The following is a 17776-nucleotide window of genomic DNA, read 5'->3' on the forward strand; positions in this document are numbered from 1 at the left end:
ACTGCGGCGTTTTAGGGTCTCTTAGCAGGTGGCTAAAATAAATTCAAAACCAGGGGAGTGTTAGGGTTTAGGGCATTCGCAGACCGTTTAGGCAAGAACATTGGTATATTCCCGGTTCTGGAGAAACTGAGGTCTATAAAGGGCCTCTTTTGAGCCTCACATAAACCAGGACTGAAGTGCAGAGGACTGCTTCCCTCACCCAAGTCAAGGAGGGGCAATCCTCGGAAGGGGTTTTGGGGCCCTGGGTTTCACAGTGAGTCTAATCGGCCGGAAACTGTTACCTATCCCTAGGCTAGCTTGTGAGGGACCCCAACTGCTTAAGGCTGCCCCTCCCAAGTTCCTCTCCTGGGCCCATGCATCTAAGGCTTCCAGTTCCGAAACTGCTAAGCACCTACCCAATTTGTAGATGCCCCTTTCTCTCTTGCCCACTGGAGTGTCCCTCGCCCCATCTCTAGACATCGAGCCTTGGTCCCTATGGAGCCGCGTGTTCATTCATTCATTCCTCGTTTTTTGAGGCTCCACTCGACCAAAACCAGCTCGCATTCGGTCCCAGCCCCTCCCCCAGGCCATCGCAAGGACTCCCAGCCCCAGGCCCGCGACCTCCACCACGCCTGGGCCTCAGCCGCCCGCAGGAAGACGCCCGGGCCGGTCAGGGTGAACCCCGTGGGAACGGTTTGTCTCGAAAACAGGAACCCGGACCGGGGGGCTGGGCGGGGCGCCCCTTCCCCACCGCAGTCCGCTTCCTGCCCCTCCCGGCTTCCTCCGTGCAACACCCAGGCGGGGCGCAGAGCCCGGGGGTGTCGCGGTGGGGGAGGCCTGCTGCACGCGATCCCCACACCGCCACTGGCGCAGCCCCCCGCCCGCGGCTAAACGCTCTGGGGCGGCAAGGGAGGGGTTAATCTGCTGCAGGGCCCGGCGCGCGCGGGGCGAGAGGGGGAGTCCCTGGTGGAGGTGGCGCGGCGCGGGGTGCAGGGGCGGGGAGGGGGCGGGGCGGCAGGGCGCTTGGCCACGGCGCGGAGAGCGGGCGGGAGCCGCAGCCGCAGCGAGGCCGGCGGGCGGGAGTGCACGGAGGTGGCGCGGGCCGGGCAGGGTTCGGGCTCCGCGCTGCGGGTCCCAAGAGTGAGTGAGCGAGCACGCGCGCGGGCGGGGCGTGGGACACAGAGGGTGCGGCCCCTAGGGATCTCCTAGGAGCAGGCCGGCGGGGACTGCGGGTGGGTGGGGAATCTGCGGTCCTAGGTGGGACAGAGCTTTCGGAGGGGGTAAGGCACTTAAAGCCACCCGCAGGAGGAGGGCGTCCGTGCTATACCGGTGCTCGCCTGACACGTCTCTACCAGGCTCTTCCCTGCAAGTCCCCATTTGACAGATGGGAAAATTGAGATTCAGAGAGGCTAAATGATTCTCAAGGTCACCCAGCAAGGAAGCAACAGTCAGGAGGGAATGACTCTGAGAAGTCCTCAGAAGGACTCCCTAATGTGGGGGAGTTTGTGTAAGGGCGAGGTTTCTTTCTTTGGGGCAAGGCTCTGGAGAGGTCCAGGAATGTAAGGAACCCCAGGCTTTAGGGCTCTGTGCCCTAGAGCCTGTTTGAAGGGGGAGGGGCGGCAGAATGGGTGTGTGCGCAACCAGGGAGTATGTGGATGCGTGTGGGAGTGTACATGCGTGGATATGCACTGTCTTTGCGTGTGTGCACACGTGTTCAGATGTCAGAGCTACTGTGATCGAGGGATCAGAGGCTGAGCTGGTTGAAGTGAACAGAAGGCCTGGGAGGTGAACTGCATTCGGGTTTGCATTCTGAAGTAAAGGACTTGGGTACGTGTGGCTGAGGATTTTCATTGCAGGTGTGCATGGGATGTGGGTGCCATTGTGTGTGATCAGGATGGGAGGTGTCTGTGACCCTGGTTGTGAAAAGGGTCTTCTTGCACCTAATGTAGGTCATTGGCCTCCTGCAAATAGCTAATCTAGAGAATAGGTGTTTGTTCCTGCATGGGTGCTTTTATAGTCCCCACTGATGACCAGGGTTCTTAATGGTGTCATGCAGGCCATGCACTAGCGGCCCCTTCTGGACACCTTACTCGGTGCTCTCACGCACAATTTAACTATGCAGCAGGGTGGCTGGGAAGATACATGGCAATTCTGGAAGGGCTGAGACTGGACTCCGGGACCTTAGTTCTTGTGGGTTGGTTGGGAGTCCGCAGTTCCCAGGCTCTGGCTTCCCACTGACATCTCCCAGCCGCAGTGGGTTACCCCCCCCCTCGGCCCGCCCCAGGAATGTTCTTCTCTCTAGCCCTCCTCCCCAAGGGCAGGCCCCTGGGGGATGCTACGGCCCCGCCTCCCACTCAGGGAGCCCAGGAGGGGGCGTTGTAGGCAGGACGCCTGGGTTCCCTCCTCCCTCCTTCCATCCCAGGGAGAAATTCCTCCGAGGTCCCCTCAGGCACTGGGTTCCCAAAATAACCCTGCGGGGGAAGGGAGGCTATGAAGGGAGGGGAAGCGGGAGGAGCGCCGAGTCAAACTGTGGGGTGCTGCAGGTGCCTTTGGGGAGCAAACGCAAGGAGACGAGGACCGCCAAGAGGCTTGGGACACTAACCAACCCCTGGGGTCCTGGCTAGTCCCTTATTCTCATAGAACCCTTCTACCCTCCCGCGACTCCGCGGGTGGGCCGGAAGCCTCTCAGCTAGTCCATTTCCCAACTAGCGAGTTGCACCATCCCGGGGGCAGGACCGTTTAACCCGAAGGGGCAGCAGCAGGCAACTCCGCCCCTGCCCAGCAGGGGGCGTGCCCACTCCGCCCCTGAGCGCTGGGCCGCTCCCACCCACCCACCTTACGCCCCGCCTCGCACCTCCGCTGACTCCCACTTCTCCCAGGACAGGGGTCCGAATCGAGTACTGTGGGAAGCTCTGAGAGTGTAGCTTGGGTCTATCCCACTGGCACCGGCAGCCATGGCGAGCACTCTGGACCTGGACAAGGGTTGCACGGTGGAGGAGCTGCTCCGTGGCTGCATCGAAGCCTTTGGTGAGTTGCATGCAACATGAGGGGTCACACCCAGCTGGAGCCTGAACCAGACTCCCGGCCAGGACCTACCCAGGCTCCTATTTTGAAGTTTACTTAAGGAAAGCCCCTCGTCTTTGCAGAGAAGTGCCCCAATGTACCCCTTATCCAGACGTCAAGGAAGGGGGCCGGGGTCCCAACTCTGACCTGGGAGGGGCATTATCTGTCTCCCTGGGGGATCCGGAGGAACTCTCTATCTCTAGCCTGGGAACTGTTTCCGGCAGATGGGGGTTGGTTTATCGGGTGAAAGGGGTGCCCCTTCCCCCAGCACTCAGGAAATGACCTCTGGATTCTTGACCCCGGGGAACCCAGGCTCCTTCCGCCACAGCTGGTTCCCCTCCGGACGATGGGCTTGCTCCAAGCTCTCCTCCTCCAGCCTCTGGATCCTGCGGTACCCTCATCCACTCAGACTTATTTCTCAGTTTTCACTCCTGGCTTTGGAGTGTTGGGAAATGCAGTAGGTGGGTGGGGTCGGGAGTGCCGACCCAGGGACCTGTCACCAGACTGCAGAGGAGGCTTAGGCATCTGAGCCTGCGGACCAAGGGTCAGCTGGCTTCTTTTGGACTTTTGGAGCAGATGACTCCGGAAAGGTGCGCGATCCACAGCTGGTGCGCATGTTTCTCATGATGCACCCCTGGTACATACCTTCCTCTCAGCTGGCTTCGAAACTGCTCCACTTATATCCTTGGCGGGGTGGGGCTCAGGCTCGGTTGTCCAGGAGCCCATTCTGTTTGGCTTGCTCAAGACCTTAGAGCCTGGAGTGCAGGTCCTGCCTATACCCCACAAGTCAGACACAGTCCAGTCTTCTAGGACCTAGGCTTTGCCCTGTTCCCAGCTGAGAACTTGGGCCCTTTTGTTTCTTAGGCCTTGGCCTCACTCCCCCAAGGTCTTGGATCAGCTTCTGCTCTACCCAGGGGCCTCCTCTTGCCCTTCTTTGAGGTCAGGTCCTCCTCTCCATTTATGGTGAAATCCAGCCCTCTACCTCCATCTCTACTGCTCCCGAAGAGTTCATGTATCAGCTCCCTCTCCTGCCCTGCATTCTCCTGGGTTCAAAGCATCCTATGCCTCAGAGCCCAGGTCCCTTCCCTTGGGTGCTCCTCCACCCCTCTTCCTAACCTCAGCTTCCAGTCTGTTGTCCTTAACTCTCCTTTACCTATCAGCAATCCCGGAAGGACAACTCCAATTCTCTACAGGTGAAAACGTGTCACCTGGTCAGGTGAGTCTGGGCCCTGGCCCCTTCTCTTGCTACCTTTTTGAAGCTTCATGTGGGCTTGCAGGAGTGGACAGCATTTAGGGGACCTACCGTGTGGGTTTGCCAGTGAACACTGTTCATGTGTGCTGCCGGCCTTGTTTTCTTCTGATGTGTACTGGGGTTGTGGATGGAGAGGGAAGGATCTGGGGATGAGGGAGCGGGGCTGGGGAGGGGTGCAGTCTCACCAGAACACAATCCACCTTGAGATGCTTCACCTCAGTCTTTGGGAGTGAATACAACCCTAGTAGTTTCTTCCCTTGTCCACTGGGGGACAGTGGGAGGGAAAGACCGCCTTAGATGACTTTTACTGCGCTTGCTCCTCCATCAGGTACTGGATCTCTGCCTTCCCAGCAGAGTTTGACTTGAACCCAGAGCTGGCTGAACAGATCAAGGAGCTGAAGGCTCTGTTAGACCAAGAAGGAAGCCGCAGGCACAGCAGCCTCATCGACATCGAGAGTGTGTGCGTGGGGGCGGAGCTCAGGGGGCACAACGCATGCTACACCATATGTGCTTAATAAATGTCTGTTCAATTGAATGAGTGAGGGTCATGTCACTCTCTTGCTTTAAAACCTTCCATGCCCCCCTAGCTCCTTCAGAACACCCATCTAGCTATTAAGGCCCTTTGTGATACCAGGCCGGCCTGACATTCCTACCCTGTCTCCCACACACTTCATACTGTGGCTCCTGGGGTTTGCTCACCATTGTCTGCCCTGCATCCTTCCTCTCCATAGTGCTCCCTCTTGTTGCCCTGTCTCCTCCATTCTCACCAGACTCAGCACAAGTGTGAAGTCCCTGCCCAGGGAGGGTGCTCCCCTCTTGCAGAGCAGAATTTGCCATTCTTTCCTGTATTTTCCTGAGATGTTCTGTGCAGACTCCTGCTCAGAGCCTTCGGAACATGTGTGCCACTGTTCGGTGATAGTGTGTTTCTGTGTCTGTCTTCCCCCAGTAGATTGTGAGCTCCTCGAGGGCAGGAACCGTGTCTTGCTCATCTCTGTACCCCAGCGCCTAGCGCAGCGCCTGGCACAGAGTACGTTGTCCATCAGTGCGTGTTGAGCGTGTGGTGAGGGGGATCACGTGAGGGAGCTGCTGGGACTTGGGGGTGCTAGTGCTTAGGATGGTGGCTCCTGTTTAGGTCCCAAGTCAGTTTGAGTGGCATGTCTGAGTGAGAGTGGGGTCACAGGAAGCAGGGGACATCTCCAGCACAGGGCTCACTACCCCTGCCCCCCCAGCCCCACCTACAAATGGAAGCGGCAGGTGACCCAGCGGAACCCCGTGGAACAGAAAAAGCGCAAGATGTCCCTGTTGTTTGATCACTTGGAGCCTCTGGAGCTGGCAGAACATCTTACCTACTTGGAGTATCGCTCCTTCTGCAAGATCCTGGTGTGGCCTGAAGGCTTGTGGTTGGGGTGCAGGATGGGCTGAGAAGGGAGTTCCAGAAAGGGCTAAGACTCTGGGGTATGCTGGCTCCCAGGGATGGTTGGGTGGTTTCATCAAATGACAGCGGGAGGGTGAACAAGGCAGTGATGGGAGAGGCCAACAGGGCACTCAGGCCAACCCCACCTGTCCCCAGTTCCAGGACTATCACAGCTTTGTGACTCATGGCTGCACTGTAGACAATCCGGTCCTGGAGCGATTCATCTCCCTCTTCAACAGCGTCTCTCAATGGGTCCAACTCATGATCCTCAGCAAGCCCACAGCCACACAGCGGGCGCTGGTCATCACACACTTCGTGCATGTGGCAGAGGTACCCACCTTCTCCTTGTGCCCAGACTCCATCAAGCCCCGCCCCTTCTCTCCTAAGGGCTGCTGGGTAACATGCCTGCCGCCAGCGCCTCCTCTCTATTTGCCTTCCAGAAGCTGCTGCAGCTGCAGAACTTCAACACACTGATGGCTGTTGTGGGAGGCCTGAGCCACAGCTCTATCTCACGCCTCAAGGAGACCCACAGCCACGTCAGCCCTGACACCATCAAGGTGCCTGGTTTTGGGAGGGGCCTGTGCTTCACAGCTGTTGCCTTCCCAGTACAGTGCTGGGGTCTAGGCATGATTGTTCTTGTCTGACAGAGGAAACTGAGATTTGAAAGAAGGAGCAAGGTCTCTAACTGTATAATGCAAGTGGGCCCCAGGCCTGCTTGTTCCAAAAGCTAACTTTATTTTATGTGTGTTTGTGTAGTGTGTGTTCACGAGTGCATGCAGGAGACCGAAGGCTAACATTTGTCTTCCTCTGAACTCCATCTTATCCTTTTAAAATTCAGAAATTTAAAAAACGTTGCTGTGTCTTTTTTTTTTTTAAGGCTTTATTTCTTTATTTATTTATTTTATGTATGTGAGTACACTGTTGCTGTCTTCAGACACACCATAAGAGGGCATTAGATCCCATTACAGATGGTTGTGAGCCACCATGTGGTTGCTGGGAATTGAACTCAGGACCTCTGGGAGAGCAGTCAGTGCTCTTAACTGCTGAGCCATCTCTCCATGTCTTTAAGACATTGCTATGTCTTAAAGAATGATTGGTGAGCCCTGCCTGAGCAGCAGGGCTCAGGGTCAGAACCTCCAGGACAAGACTTTCCTTTTCTTCCTGGGGGCTTTTTGTTGTCCATTTTCACCCTGTCCAATAACATCCTTCTTGGTCAATAGGCTGGTGTTTAGATGTTGATAAACTGTGTTCATCCCTGGTGTATATGTGGCTTGTGGTGGCTGGTCATAGTTGTTTTCTTGGACTCATGACCTATGAGCTTCGACCCCTGGAGTTTGAGAGAGCAGTGTTGGAAGCCGATAGGGAGGGTTTGACCTGCTTGCCTATCCTTGGCTCTGCTCCCCGTCTCTTCCCACAGTTCCAGGGGTGAGGTGGGAGGATGGTTGAGTGGTGTGCATGAGTGACACTCTGCCTTTCCCCTCCCCCACCTACCCCCAGCTTTGGGAAGGTCTGACAGAACTAGTGACAGCTACTGGCAACTACAGCAACTACCGGCGCAGGCTGGCGGCCTGTGTGGGCTTCCGCTTCCCTATCCTGGGAGTGCACCTCAAGGATCTAGTGGCGCTGCAGCTGGCTCTGCCTGACTGGCTGGACCCAGGTCGGACCCGGCTCAATGGAGCCAAGATGAGGCAGCTTTTCAGCATTCTGGAGGAGTTGGCCATGGTGACCAGTCTTCGACCACCAGTGCAAGCCAACCCCGACTTGCTGAGTCTGCTCACGGTGAGGGGCTGGGCACAGTGTCTGCATTTGCATCTGCTGTGGCTGTGTGCTTGCTGGTTCTGAACAAAGAGCTGGGGTTTAACTTGGGCTCTGTCTAGGACTTGCTCTGGACTATGAGGTGATTTCAAGGTTGGGCTGAGACATAGGCCTGGTATCTGATCTCAGGAGGCTCTTATGTGGTTCATAGGTTTGTTCTGAGGCTGGGCCTGGGTCCTCGGTCCTGAGTTGAGTTCCTGGCAGTGGTTTATATTCAAAAGGGAGGACTAACCCTTGGATTTGTGGGTGACATGGGTGATTTCTAACATGGCCTCAGCTCCTGAGTGAAGGTCTTTTAGTATTTATTAAGTTTGTTTTTGAGACAGGATCTCACTTTGTAGCCCCAGTTACTCAGACTTACTAGGGAGCATAGGCTAACCTTGAACTCATGGAGGTCTTTAGGCTCTGACTTTAGGTTCTGACTCTATGTCTTGGCTGATATTTTGGCATTGAGTTGTGTTTAAAGTTTGCTCTGTGGTCCTGCTGGCATGGAAGTGCTTGCAGTGTTTTCTAAGCTGGCTTTTGTCCTGAGTCTAGCTTTCATATTAGGCTCTAGGCAGACTGGTAATCCTGTGGCCCTGGGTTTGTGTCTCCTGTGTGAGAGAGGAGCAGGGACCAGATGGTGTGACCAGACCTTTGTGTCCCAGGTATCCCTGGATCAGTATCAGATGGAGGATGAACTCTACCAGCTCTCCCTGCAGCGAGAGCCACGTTCCAAGTCATCGGTAAGGGAGCCCCTTCGCCCCTCACTTTGCACGTTAGGATCCTAGGGTGCAAAGGCAAATCTCCATCCACTACACTCACCAGCTTGCCTGACAGTGAAATTCTGGGAGTGGGGGTGGAGGTGGCTTTGGGCAGACCCTCTTCCTATTTTTTGGAGCCTTAGATCCATCCTTGCTCTGGCCCCGGCTCAGACCTGACTCTTTCCACAGCCAACCAGCCCCACCAGCTGCACCCCGCCTCCCCGGCCCCCTGTCCTGGAAGAGTGGACCTCAGTTGCCAAGCCTAAGCTGGACCAAGCCTTGGTGGTGGAGCACATTGAGAAGATGGTAGAGGTGAGAGGCGTGGAGGCCGAGGGAATCTGCTGGAAATAGGGCTGTGTGTGTGAAGCTAGTTTCCTCAGAGCCTTGCCCTGGGGGCCACTGTTAGCGCCAGTGCTGACCATCCTCAGGAGATACCAACCTAGGCAAGCTAGTTGCATTATGGGCTGGTGAGACATGACCGAAAAGGAGCATGGGAGACATCTTTATAATATAGACTGGGCTCAGAGGTTCCTGTTAATTCTCCTCTCTCCTGGCCTGTGTATTTCTCTGTAGTCTGTGTTCCGGAACTTTGACGTGGATGGGGATGGTCACATCTCCCAGGAGGAGTTCCAGATCATCCGGGGCAACTTCCCTTATCTCAGCGCCTTTGGGGACCTGGACCAGAACCAGTGAGGAGGACAAGGGCCTGGGGTGGGACAAAAGAAAGACATTAATCCACTTCCCCCCTTGGGCTCCAGTTTCTGTGTGTGCAGAGAGGGAGGCCTTGCCTGGGAAGCTGCCATGCGGCTGTGATGTTTTGGGGTGGAGGGAAGCTGCCAGTCATACAGGGATAATGTTACTTTGCTAGTTTGGACAGATGGGGGAGCCCCACCTGAGCCTCGCAAAGAGAACACTTTTATTTGTAGAGCTCATAGCTGCCAAGAGTGTGGGCAAGTTGAGCCCCTGGGTAGTTGGCTTTAATGAACAGATAGAAAGACGGTAATTAGCAGCACCCAGTTGCTTAGCCACAATTCATATGCTGACAATTTTGAAAAACATCTGGTTCTCTGAAGCAGGTTGAATGTGTCCTCTGTAACCATGTCTATGCCCCATTTTTTGCTGAGATGACAAAAACCCACTCAAAATTTACAGTTTATCACAGGTTGATTTATTTTTAAATGTGACCTGTATTTCAAAAATATGTAGTTTGGGGACTGGGATGTGTCTTAGTTGGTAGAGCGTCTGCAGAGCATGTATGGAGCCATGGGTTTCATCTCTAGTACAGACTAATGAGCAGACTGACATTCACCTGGACTCCTAGCACTGGGAAGGTAGAAGCAGGAGGTCAGAAGCTCCAGGTCATCTTCTACTACATAGCAAACTTGAAGCTAGCCTGGGCTACATGAGGCTTGGTCTGGGAAAAAATAAGTTTATTATTATTGTTCCCACATTATGAAAATAAGAACAAGATCCAGGTGATAAATGAGCAAAGTGTTTAAAGTAAGCAAATATTAAAAAAAAAAAAAAAAAAAAAAAAAAAAGCAGGACAGGGTTAGTGTAACGTTTGATCCCAGCACTAGTGGTGGTGGGGGCAGAGGCAGGTGGACTTTGAGGATAGCCTGTTTGTTCTACATAGATATCCTGTTTCAATATCCCCATACCCCACCCCTACCAAAAAAGTAAGCAAATGTTCCTTTCCTCATTATGTAGCCCAGGCTAGGTTGAACTCATAATATACCCCAGGCTGGCCTCAAACTCAAAGCACTCCTGGCTTATTTTCCCTAGTTCTGGGATCACAGGTGTATGCCACCACGCCTGGCTGCCTCCATCTGTTTTGGTATCCATGTAAAATGGATGTAGATTTGGTCTGAAGTGAGTTTTGTGGACAAACAGGGATTCACGTGTGGATCTGTTCCTACTGGTGGCTGGTGGCTTTGTGGCTTCTGCTAGACTGAAGCAGAAGTTCCCTGTTTCCTCTTTGGGCTGGTGGGTGGTTTTTGTTTTTGTTTTCTTGTTTTTGTTTTTTTTTTCTTGTTTGTTTTTTTTTTTGTTTGTTTTGTTTTTTTTTTTTTTGGGCTTATAACCCTGGAGGCTGTGAGCCTCTGGAAGCCTCCGCCTTAAGACTCACCCTTATGTAAACCTGGACCACTGATTGGCCGCCAGACGCCAGTGTTGGGCTTATAGAGAGAGAGGAGGCCATTTCCTGGACTGTAGGTCAGTGGCGGTCCCAGGCTGAGCATGCACACAGTCCGGGTCTCATCTCCAGCCCCCTTAGAGGAAGAGCAGTTGGCTCCTCTTCCTGGGACCTGGCCCAGCCTCTTGAGTTCATTATTTATCCCTGCCTCTCGCCCCCTCTCTTGTTTGTTTGAGATGGAGACAAGGTTTCCCATGGAGCCCTGGCTGTTCTGGAACTTGCTTTGTGTATCAGGCCAGCTTCCAGCTAACTGTATAGCTGAACGCGGTGTGGAGCTTCTGATTTTCTTGCTCCCCCCACCCCCACCAGAGCTCCTCCCATTGAAGGTTTACAGTTGTGTGCCGCCATACCTGGCTCCCAAAGCTCTCTCTTTGCTTCTGGAACTTGGAGATAGATTTTTTTTTTTTTTTTTCGAGACAGGGTTTCTCTGTGTAGCCCCGGCTGTCCTGGAACTTACTCGGTAGACCACGCTGGCCTCGAACTCAGAAATCCGCCTGCCTCTGCCTCCCAAGTGCTGGGATTAAAGGCGTGCACCACCACCGCCCGGCTTGGAGATAGATTTCTATCTCTTGCAAAACACTGTTGGTCAGTTTTATTATTATTATTTATATATTTATTTACTTCATTTTTTTTGGAGACAGGGTCTCACTCTAGCCTACAGTGGCTGAGAAGTTACTATGTAGCTCAGTCTGACCTTAAAGCTTTAGCCACCAGGGTGTTGGAATTCCAGGGATAGCCATCACGGCCCACTTTTTAGTTTATTTCTGTACAGGGTATTGAACCCAGGGCCTATGCATACCAGGCAATAGGTTATCCCTGAACCTCATCCCAGGCCTGATTTTTTTTTTTTTTAAATCAGACACACCAGAAGAGGGCATCAGATCCCATTACAGATGGTTGTGAGCCACTATATGGTTGCTGGGACTTGAACTCAGGACCTCTGGAAGAGCAGTCAGTGCTCTTAACTGCTGAGCCATCTCCTCAGCTCCCCCAGGCCTGTTTTTACATTTGCTTTCTGTTATATTACAAGCATCTTCCATGTGGATTCATGAAGGCACGCACTATTAATTAATTAGTTAATTAATTAGTTAGTTAATAATTAATTTAGGGTTCTGGGTTTGGAGACTAGGTCTTACATGTTTCAGGAAAGCACTCTGCCACTAGGCTGTGGTATCTATATCATGTCATCCTTTAGAGGATTGTACCGCGTGCCTGACCGCCCTTCACCTGTGCCTCCTCCAGCTGATGTACTTGTAGACCAGTCCAGAGCTTCGCTGTATTGATCTGCCCCGCTGTTGGGGAAGTCTTTGTATCCACTCCCTTGGGCCAATGTTTCTGGAGGAGAAATTCCTAGAAGTGGGATCACTGGATCCAAAGCAGTGCACATTCTAAGATAGGAGGGAGAGACTGCCAACCTGACCTCGGAGAAGGTTGTACCAGGTTGCACCACATCAGCCGTGCCCAAGTGCCTGTGTCTCAAACTCCTTGCCAAGAGCAGCAGCTATAATAAGCCTTACAGTTTTGCCAGTTGAGTTGAAAAATGGTGTCCTTGCTAATTTGCATTTCTTCAATTCGACCGGGGACTCTCTATTCATATGTTTATTGGCCACTTATATTTCTTCTGTTAATTGTTCATATTCTTTGTCTGTCATCCTGCTGGGTTTGTGCGTCTTTTTCTCATTGATTTTTAGAATCTGTAGTAATGGATGTCACCCTTTGCTGTTGAGTGTGTTTGCAAATGTCTTCTTCCTGTCTGTCACTGATGTTGTCTTTTTCCATATAAAAATTTTTTTTAAAGCTTTGTGTGTTTGATATGTCAACCCTTCCTCTGGTGGCTTTTTTTTTTTTGGATTTGTATGGTGTGTAGAAAGGCCCCCTACTCAAGGTCATGGAACGATTCTCAAATCTTCCTCTCATGATTTCATGTACTCATCTGTATCTCATTCTGGGAGAACATGATTTTCAGGCGATTTGCATATGTCATACAAAGTCTATATTTTAGTATTTGTTTTATAAATCACTAGGTGTCCCACTGAGATGAAGGTTCTCTAGTGTCACATCATAGAATATCAAGTTTCAAATAAGGGCCAGCTGTGGAAGTGACAGCCACCAAGAAGTGACTAAGGAGTGGGGTGTGGTGGTACATGCCTGCAATTCCAGATTCCGAGAGGCTTAGGCAGGAGGATCAGGAGTTCAAAGCCAGACTCAGCAATAATAGCAAGTTTGAGGTTGGCCTCAGCTACAGGGGATCTCTTCTCAAAAAAGTAGCAAGGCAAGATGGTTCAGGCTCTTAATCTCAGCACATGGGGAGCAGAGGCAGGCAGGTCTCTGTGAGTTCTATCCTGGCTAGGAACATAGGGAGGTTCAGACCAGCCAGGCCTACATAAGGAGAGCTTGTCTCAAAAAACAAACAAGCAAACAAACAGAAAGTGGGGAGGGGGGGGGAATCTCAAATTAAAGTGTAAAAAAAATAGAAAAAGGAGACGTGACTGAGGACCCATCTAGCCACCTGGACGTTTTATATGCATTTTCTCCTTTGACCCTCAACAGTACAGGAAGCACAGGGAATAGGATTGTGCCCATATGGATATAAGGAAACTCAGGCACCGGGTGATTAGTTAGTCCCAGGTCACAGGGCTGAGAAGGAGAGCTCGGATTTTTTTTTTTTAATTGAGGATGGGAATGTTCAGACAGTCTCTCTATTTAGTCCCGGCCAGCCTGGAACCCACTATAGACTTGGCTGGCCTTGAGCTCCCATCTAAGGCGTGTGCCACCATGGCCAGTTAGAGCTGGGATCTAAACCGAGATCTATGCCCAGAACACACATTTTGGCATCTAAAATATGCTACTAGATGAAAGGGGGCCTTTGGGATGCCGGGGCCTGGAGGAAGCCCCGCACAGGCGCAGCTGCTCCAGAGTACCCCAGTTCTCAGGTGCCCTGCAGGTGCAGCATATCACAATGTTCCCAGATTCTTTAGAGGACACCCTATCTGCGAGATCCCCATTGTCCTGAGGAGGAAACCCTAGGGAAATTACTTGGCCAAGCCCACACTAGTTAGTAGCAGAAGTTACTCTGCCTGTGGGATTAGGGAGGCCGGCCCTTGCCCCAGGGGAGGACCCGAGCTGAGGTGCCCCCATGCCCACCAGGGATGGCTGCATCAGCCGGGAGGAGATGATCTCCTACTTCCTGCGCTCCAGCTCGGTGCTGGGAGGCCGCATGGGCTTCGTACACAACTTCCAGGAGAGTAACTCGCTACGCCCGGTTGCCTGCCGCCACTGCAAAGCTCTGGTGAGCGCCCCGCTGCTTGCAGCGCCTCCATCCATCCCTCCAGACCTGGCATGCCGACCCAAGCCCCACCCTTCTGCTGGCCCATCCTGTCCTTACCAGAACATTAGCCAGCCCATGAAACACCTAGAACTCAGACCCTGTCCTCCGGATCTATAAGACCCTAACCCCCAAGCCTGGCCCCCTTCTTTATTGCAGATCCTGGGCATCTACAAGCAGGGTCTCAAATGTAGAGGTAAGCTAAGATGGACCGAATGGCGAATGGCGTCGCTGCTGGATCTAGCTTTGGGGGGTAGGGTGGGGAGTGTTACTGTTGTAGGGATTTTTATTTTAATGCGGCAATTTCCAGGAAGTGAAGTCCATTGTAACTAGAGAGGCATCCTGACTGACAGGAGGGGTTATCTTTTAAGAGGCTGTGGTGAACCAAGCTGCCTAGAAAAAGAAACTTTGGAGAGGGCGTAGTCCGGTATTAAATTAACATGATGAAAGCAACTTGGGAGGAGGTTTGTCGTTTGATGGGGCTGGGGGGGGGGGGATTTCTCAGGGGTAAAAATGAGGGTAGGCCTGAAGGATGAGGTGGAGAGCTTTCTGACCCATGGCCCTTGCTGGCCTCTCCTTCTTCCCTTCCTCAGCTTGTGGTGTGAACTGCCACAAGCAGTGCAAGGACCGCCTGTCAGTGGAATGTCGCCGCAGGGCCCAGAGTGTGAGCCTGGAGGGCTCTGCACCCTCTCCCTCACCCACACATACCCACCATCGGGCCTTCAGCTTCTCCCTGCCTCGGCCAGGCAGGCGCAGCTCTCGGCCTCCAGGTAAGAGGGTTTCTAGGAAGGCCTATTAACTTATCCAGGATGCTGGCTAGTTCGGACATCATGATTTTTTTAAAATTTTGGTGGGACTATAAAGAAGGCTTAGATAGGTAATAATGTCAGAAAGTGCCCAAAGAGCTTCCGACTTTCTGAGGATGGGGTGGAGGGAGGCTCTGCTTTCCAAGTACTGGGATTAAAGGCATGCACCCTGATTTTGAAGAAGCTTCAGGATCTCAGTTGCACTTCTGTTTTGTAAGGGATTGGCATTCCACCAGCCATTAGCATTTCTCTTTTTGCCTGCCATTATAAAAGTCTCTTCTCCAATGACCTCTGGATGATTCTCTTGGGGTCTCTGTTGGTTTTGATCAGTTTGCTGAATGATTTGCCAAATGATTATTTTCCCGAGGACAGTTAAACTGAGGTCCAAGGCAATTCGACCACAATCATTTGGGTTGGCGTAAGTCCTCAAAAATAGAAAAGAGAAAAACCATTTGCAGTGAGTCTTCAGATGTGCTGGGCTCTAAACTGTGCAATATACACACAATCGACATTTAAGCAAACTGCACCGGCAGAGATGTGGCTGTGGGAAGAGCTTCGGCAGAAAGGATGAAGAATAAGCCTCAAAAATGGGGTCGTTTGGTCCGTCTGAGAATTGATTTTTGGAGGCTGGGTCTGCTTTCAGGGTGAGGAAGGGATGGGAGCCTGCTGTGCTAGGAGATGGCTGCTGGGGTCACAGGGACCCTGGGTTGGGTTTGTGGACAAACTCTCCCATCCCTCTCCACAGAGATCCGTGAAGAGGAGGTGCAGACTGTGGAGGATGGAGTGTTTGACATCCACTTATAAGATGGTGAGTTCCTTTGCAGGCTGCCACCAGGGTCCCCATACAGAGGGCTGGGGCGGCTTATCGGAAGGACTTGTGTAGGTGGGCCATTTGATGAGGGGTTCCTCATAACTTTTGTCTTTTCTCTTCCCAGCTGTGACTATCAAGGACTCATTCCTGCCTCGGAGGAAAGACTTGGAGCAGAGCAGGGAGCCAAGGGATTCTGGGGCAGGAGGTTGGGGCTGGGGGTGGGGGTTGAGGGTGGCATGCATTGAGAAGAGGGCCAGGGCTGTCGTCCCTAAGGTTGTACAGACTCCTGTGAATATTTGTATTTTCCAGATGGAATAAAAAGGCCCGAATAATTAACCTGGACCATCAGCCTAAAACCCTCAGATGCTGTACTTGTAACTACACTGTTGCGTATAGAATTCCATAGGGTGGATAGATTGGAACCTGGTTGTGGTGATGGGGTTGTGATTAAAGTCTCAGAAGCAGAAAACCTTAGAATACAAGACTCTTGGGAAGAATGGGAGGAGTCCTGAATCTTGGGGACCTGAGCCTCTGGACTAGTGAGGTTTTGCACCCTAGAATTGCCGGTACTGGTGCAACTAGAGTTTTCAACCCATAAGCAAGATGCTCTTGCCTTCCAGATAACCTTTTAGGCCCTGGTTCAATACTCCAGTGACAGGACTTCATGGTGGTAGGGAGAGGGCAGCCCAGGGTACTTACTGGCTGTGGAGCAGAGCAGAGAGCCAGGAGGGATGGGGACAGCCAGAGGCTGGGGCTGGTATGCCTCAGGGTGGGAGCTGACATCCTTGGTCATGCAGCCTCCTGGCCTGGTGCTGCCGCCAGCCCAGCCGGAAGGACAGCTACTTCCAGAGGAAATGCATATTGATCCTGCTCAGCTCCGGAGGCCTCTCCTAACCCATCTTGCTCTTCCCTTCTGAGCTGGCAGCCAGCACCGAGAACTTGGTGTGTGTGTGTGTGTGTGTGTGTGTGTGTGTGTGTGTGTGTGTGTATGTGTCACCACTAACTAAGGCCAAGGCCATTTCTAAGACTGCTTTGGGACAGGAGGATGGTCTGTGGGAGTTTTTTAGAGGATCTTAGAACCTGACCCAGATGTCCCTAGGGTCAGGAGGTACCAGATAGCAATGCTGAGAATGGGAGTTCCATCCCCAGATTTCCACACTGCAGGGTGCCTTACAGCAGCTGTTGGGTTGTTCTGGGGGTTGAAAAGGAGCACCCCAAATCCTTACCTGTATATCACTCTATTCTAAAGGCCTAGCAGTGGCCTCCAATCTCTGGGAGAGTGCACTGTCCCAGAGCCTCCAATTCCTGCCCGTCTCTACCTTTTTGACTTCAATTCCCCTGGTCTTCTAGTGCTTATTTTGGGTCACCTCATTCTCTTGCCCTGTTACAAGGATCAGCTTCAGCCCTGTCCCTTACTGAGTCCCCCTACACTGCCTCTCCTTTGGTCCTCAGCCCCCTCCTCCCCTTCCCCCTCTTGAGGCTGTAATATCCGTTTCACGATTTGGGGGCCGAGTTGCTATAACAACAGACAGCGATTGTGTTGTGAAGAGCAGCTCGCTCTTGCTCTGCCAGCCTGCCTCCCGCTGCCTCCATCCCTGCAGCCTGGTCGGCTCCCCAGCCCACCCCCAGCCCCTGCTTGGCCTCTTCCCAGTGTGTGGTGTGGCCTGGAGAAGCTGAAGCTCTGCCTCATCCGAGATGTGACCTGTACCTGTCTTTCCACTGTCATTCAAATGTGTCAGAATCGGGTGTCTGGGCCTCACATGGTGTGTGTGTGAGCATATGTGTATGGGACCTGCACCTGCATTTGCTGGATTTTCCCTCCCGGTATGCCCCTGTTGGCTTATGTACCTGCCTAGAAGGGTATTTGCTTTATGCTTCCCACCAGTGCCCACATTGGGTGTGATCCTGTGTATTTGAGGGGTGTGTTTTGAAGTAGTGGGGCCCAGCTGCCATGAGGGGTCTGAATCTGGGACCTTCCTGGTAGAGGAGAGGGCCAGGGAGGTGTAGCAGACTCCAGTGACCTTTCCTGCCCTTGATGGGAAAAGCTGGAAGGGAGGGAGGGACAGGAGAGCAGTGCTCACCCTTGCCTCCCTCCCCACTCAGACTCCTGAGGTTTGAGCCTGTCACTGGGTCACTGCACCTGCTTGTCTGTCCCTCTGCATTCTGGTGTGTGTATGTGTGAGTGTGAGGTCTGCAGGAGGAGGAGCAGCAGAGGATGGGTGGGGCAGTGGGCTGTGGGGTCAGAGAGGCCCTGACTCAGCAGCTCTTGTTCTGCTGCCTTCACTGGCCTTGACAAGGGGGCCAGCCTGAGGGTCTCTCCAAGGTCAGAGTAGGGCCCAAGTCTGGGACCTTGCTCAGAAATCTCCCTTTCCAC

The 17776-nt window shown here is 52.9% G+C and overlaps 1 protein-coding gene across 6 annotated transcripts; it reads left to right on the plus strand.

The window, feature by feature from the left end:
- The first annotated feature begins 990 nt into the window (after positions 1-990).
- Positions 991-15740, plus strand: Rasgrp2 (RAS guanyl releasing protein 2). 6 transcript variants are annotated; one of them, XM_034504477.2, is made up of 17 exons: positions 991-1119; positions 2859-3006; positions 3619-3721; positions 4196-4258; positions 4623-4754; positions 5524-5674; positions 5865-6038; positions 6149-6265; positions 7206-7487; positions 8171-8248; positions 8456-8578; positions 8840-8955; positions 13608-13749; positions 13945-13981; positions 14379-14555; positions 15337-15399; positions 15527-15738. In XM_034504477.2, the coding sequence occupies exons 2-16, from the start codon at positions 2934-2936 to the stop codon at positions 15393-15395; spliced, it is 1827 nt and encodes a 608-aa protein (XP_034360368.1). In that variant the 5' UTR covers positions 991-1119; positions 2859-2933; the 3' UTR covers positions 15396-15399; positions 15527-15738. The 6 variants fall into 6 exon arrangements, with proteins under 6 accessions (XP_034360368.1, XP_076772223.1, XP_034360376.1 ...); XM_076916108.1 differs by having other exon boundaries at positions 1006-1119; positions 2864-3006; positions 15527-15721; XM_034504485.2 differs by lacking the exon at positions 991-1119 and adding an exon at positions 1226-1806 and having other exon boundaries at positions 15527-15721.
- Positions 15741-17776: the final 2036 nt, after the last annotated feature.

The sequence above is a fragment of the Arvicanthis niloticus genome, chromosome 1, assembly GCF_011762505.2.
Source record: "Arvicanthis niloticus isolate mArvNil1 chromosome 1, mArvNil1.pat.X, whole genome shotgun sequence".
Classification (NCBI taxonomy): Eukaryota; Metazoa; Chordata; class Mammalia; order Rodentia; family Muridae; genus Arvicanthis; species Arvicanthis niloticus.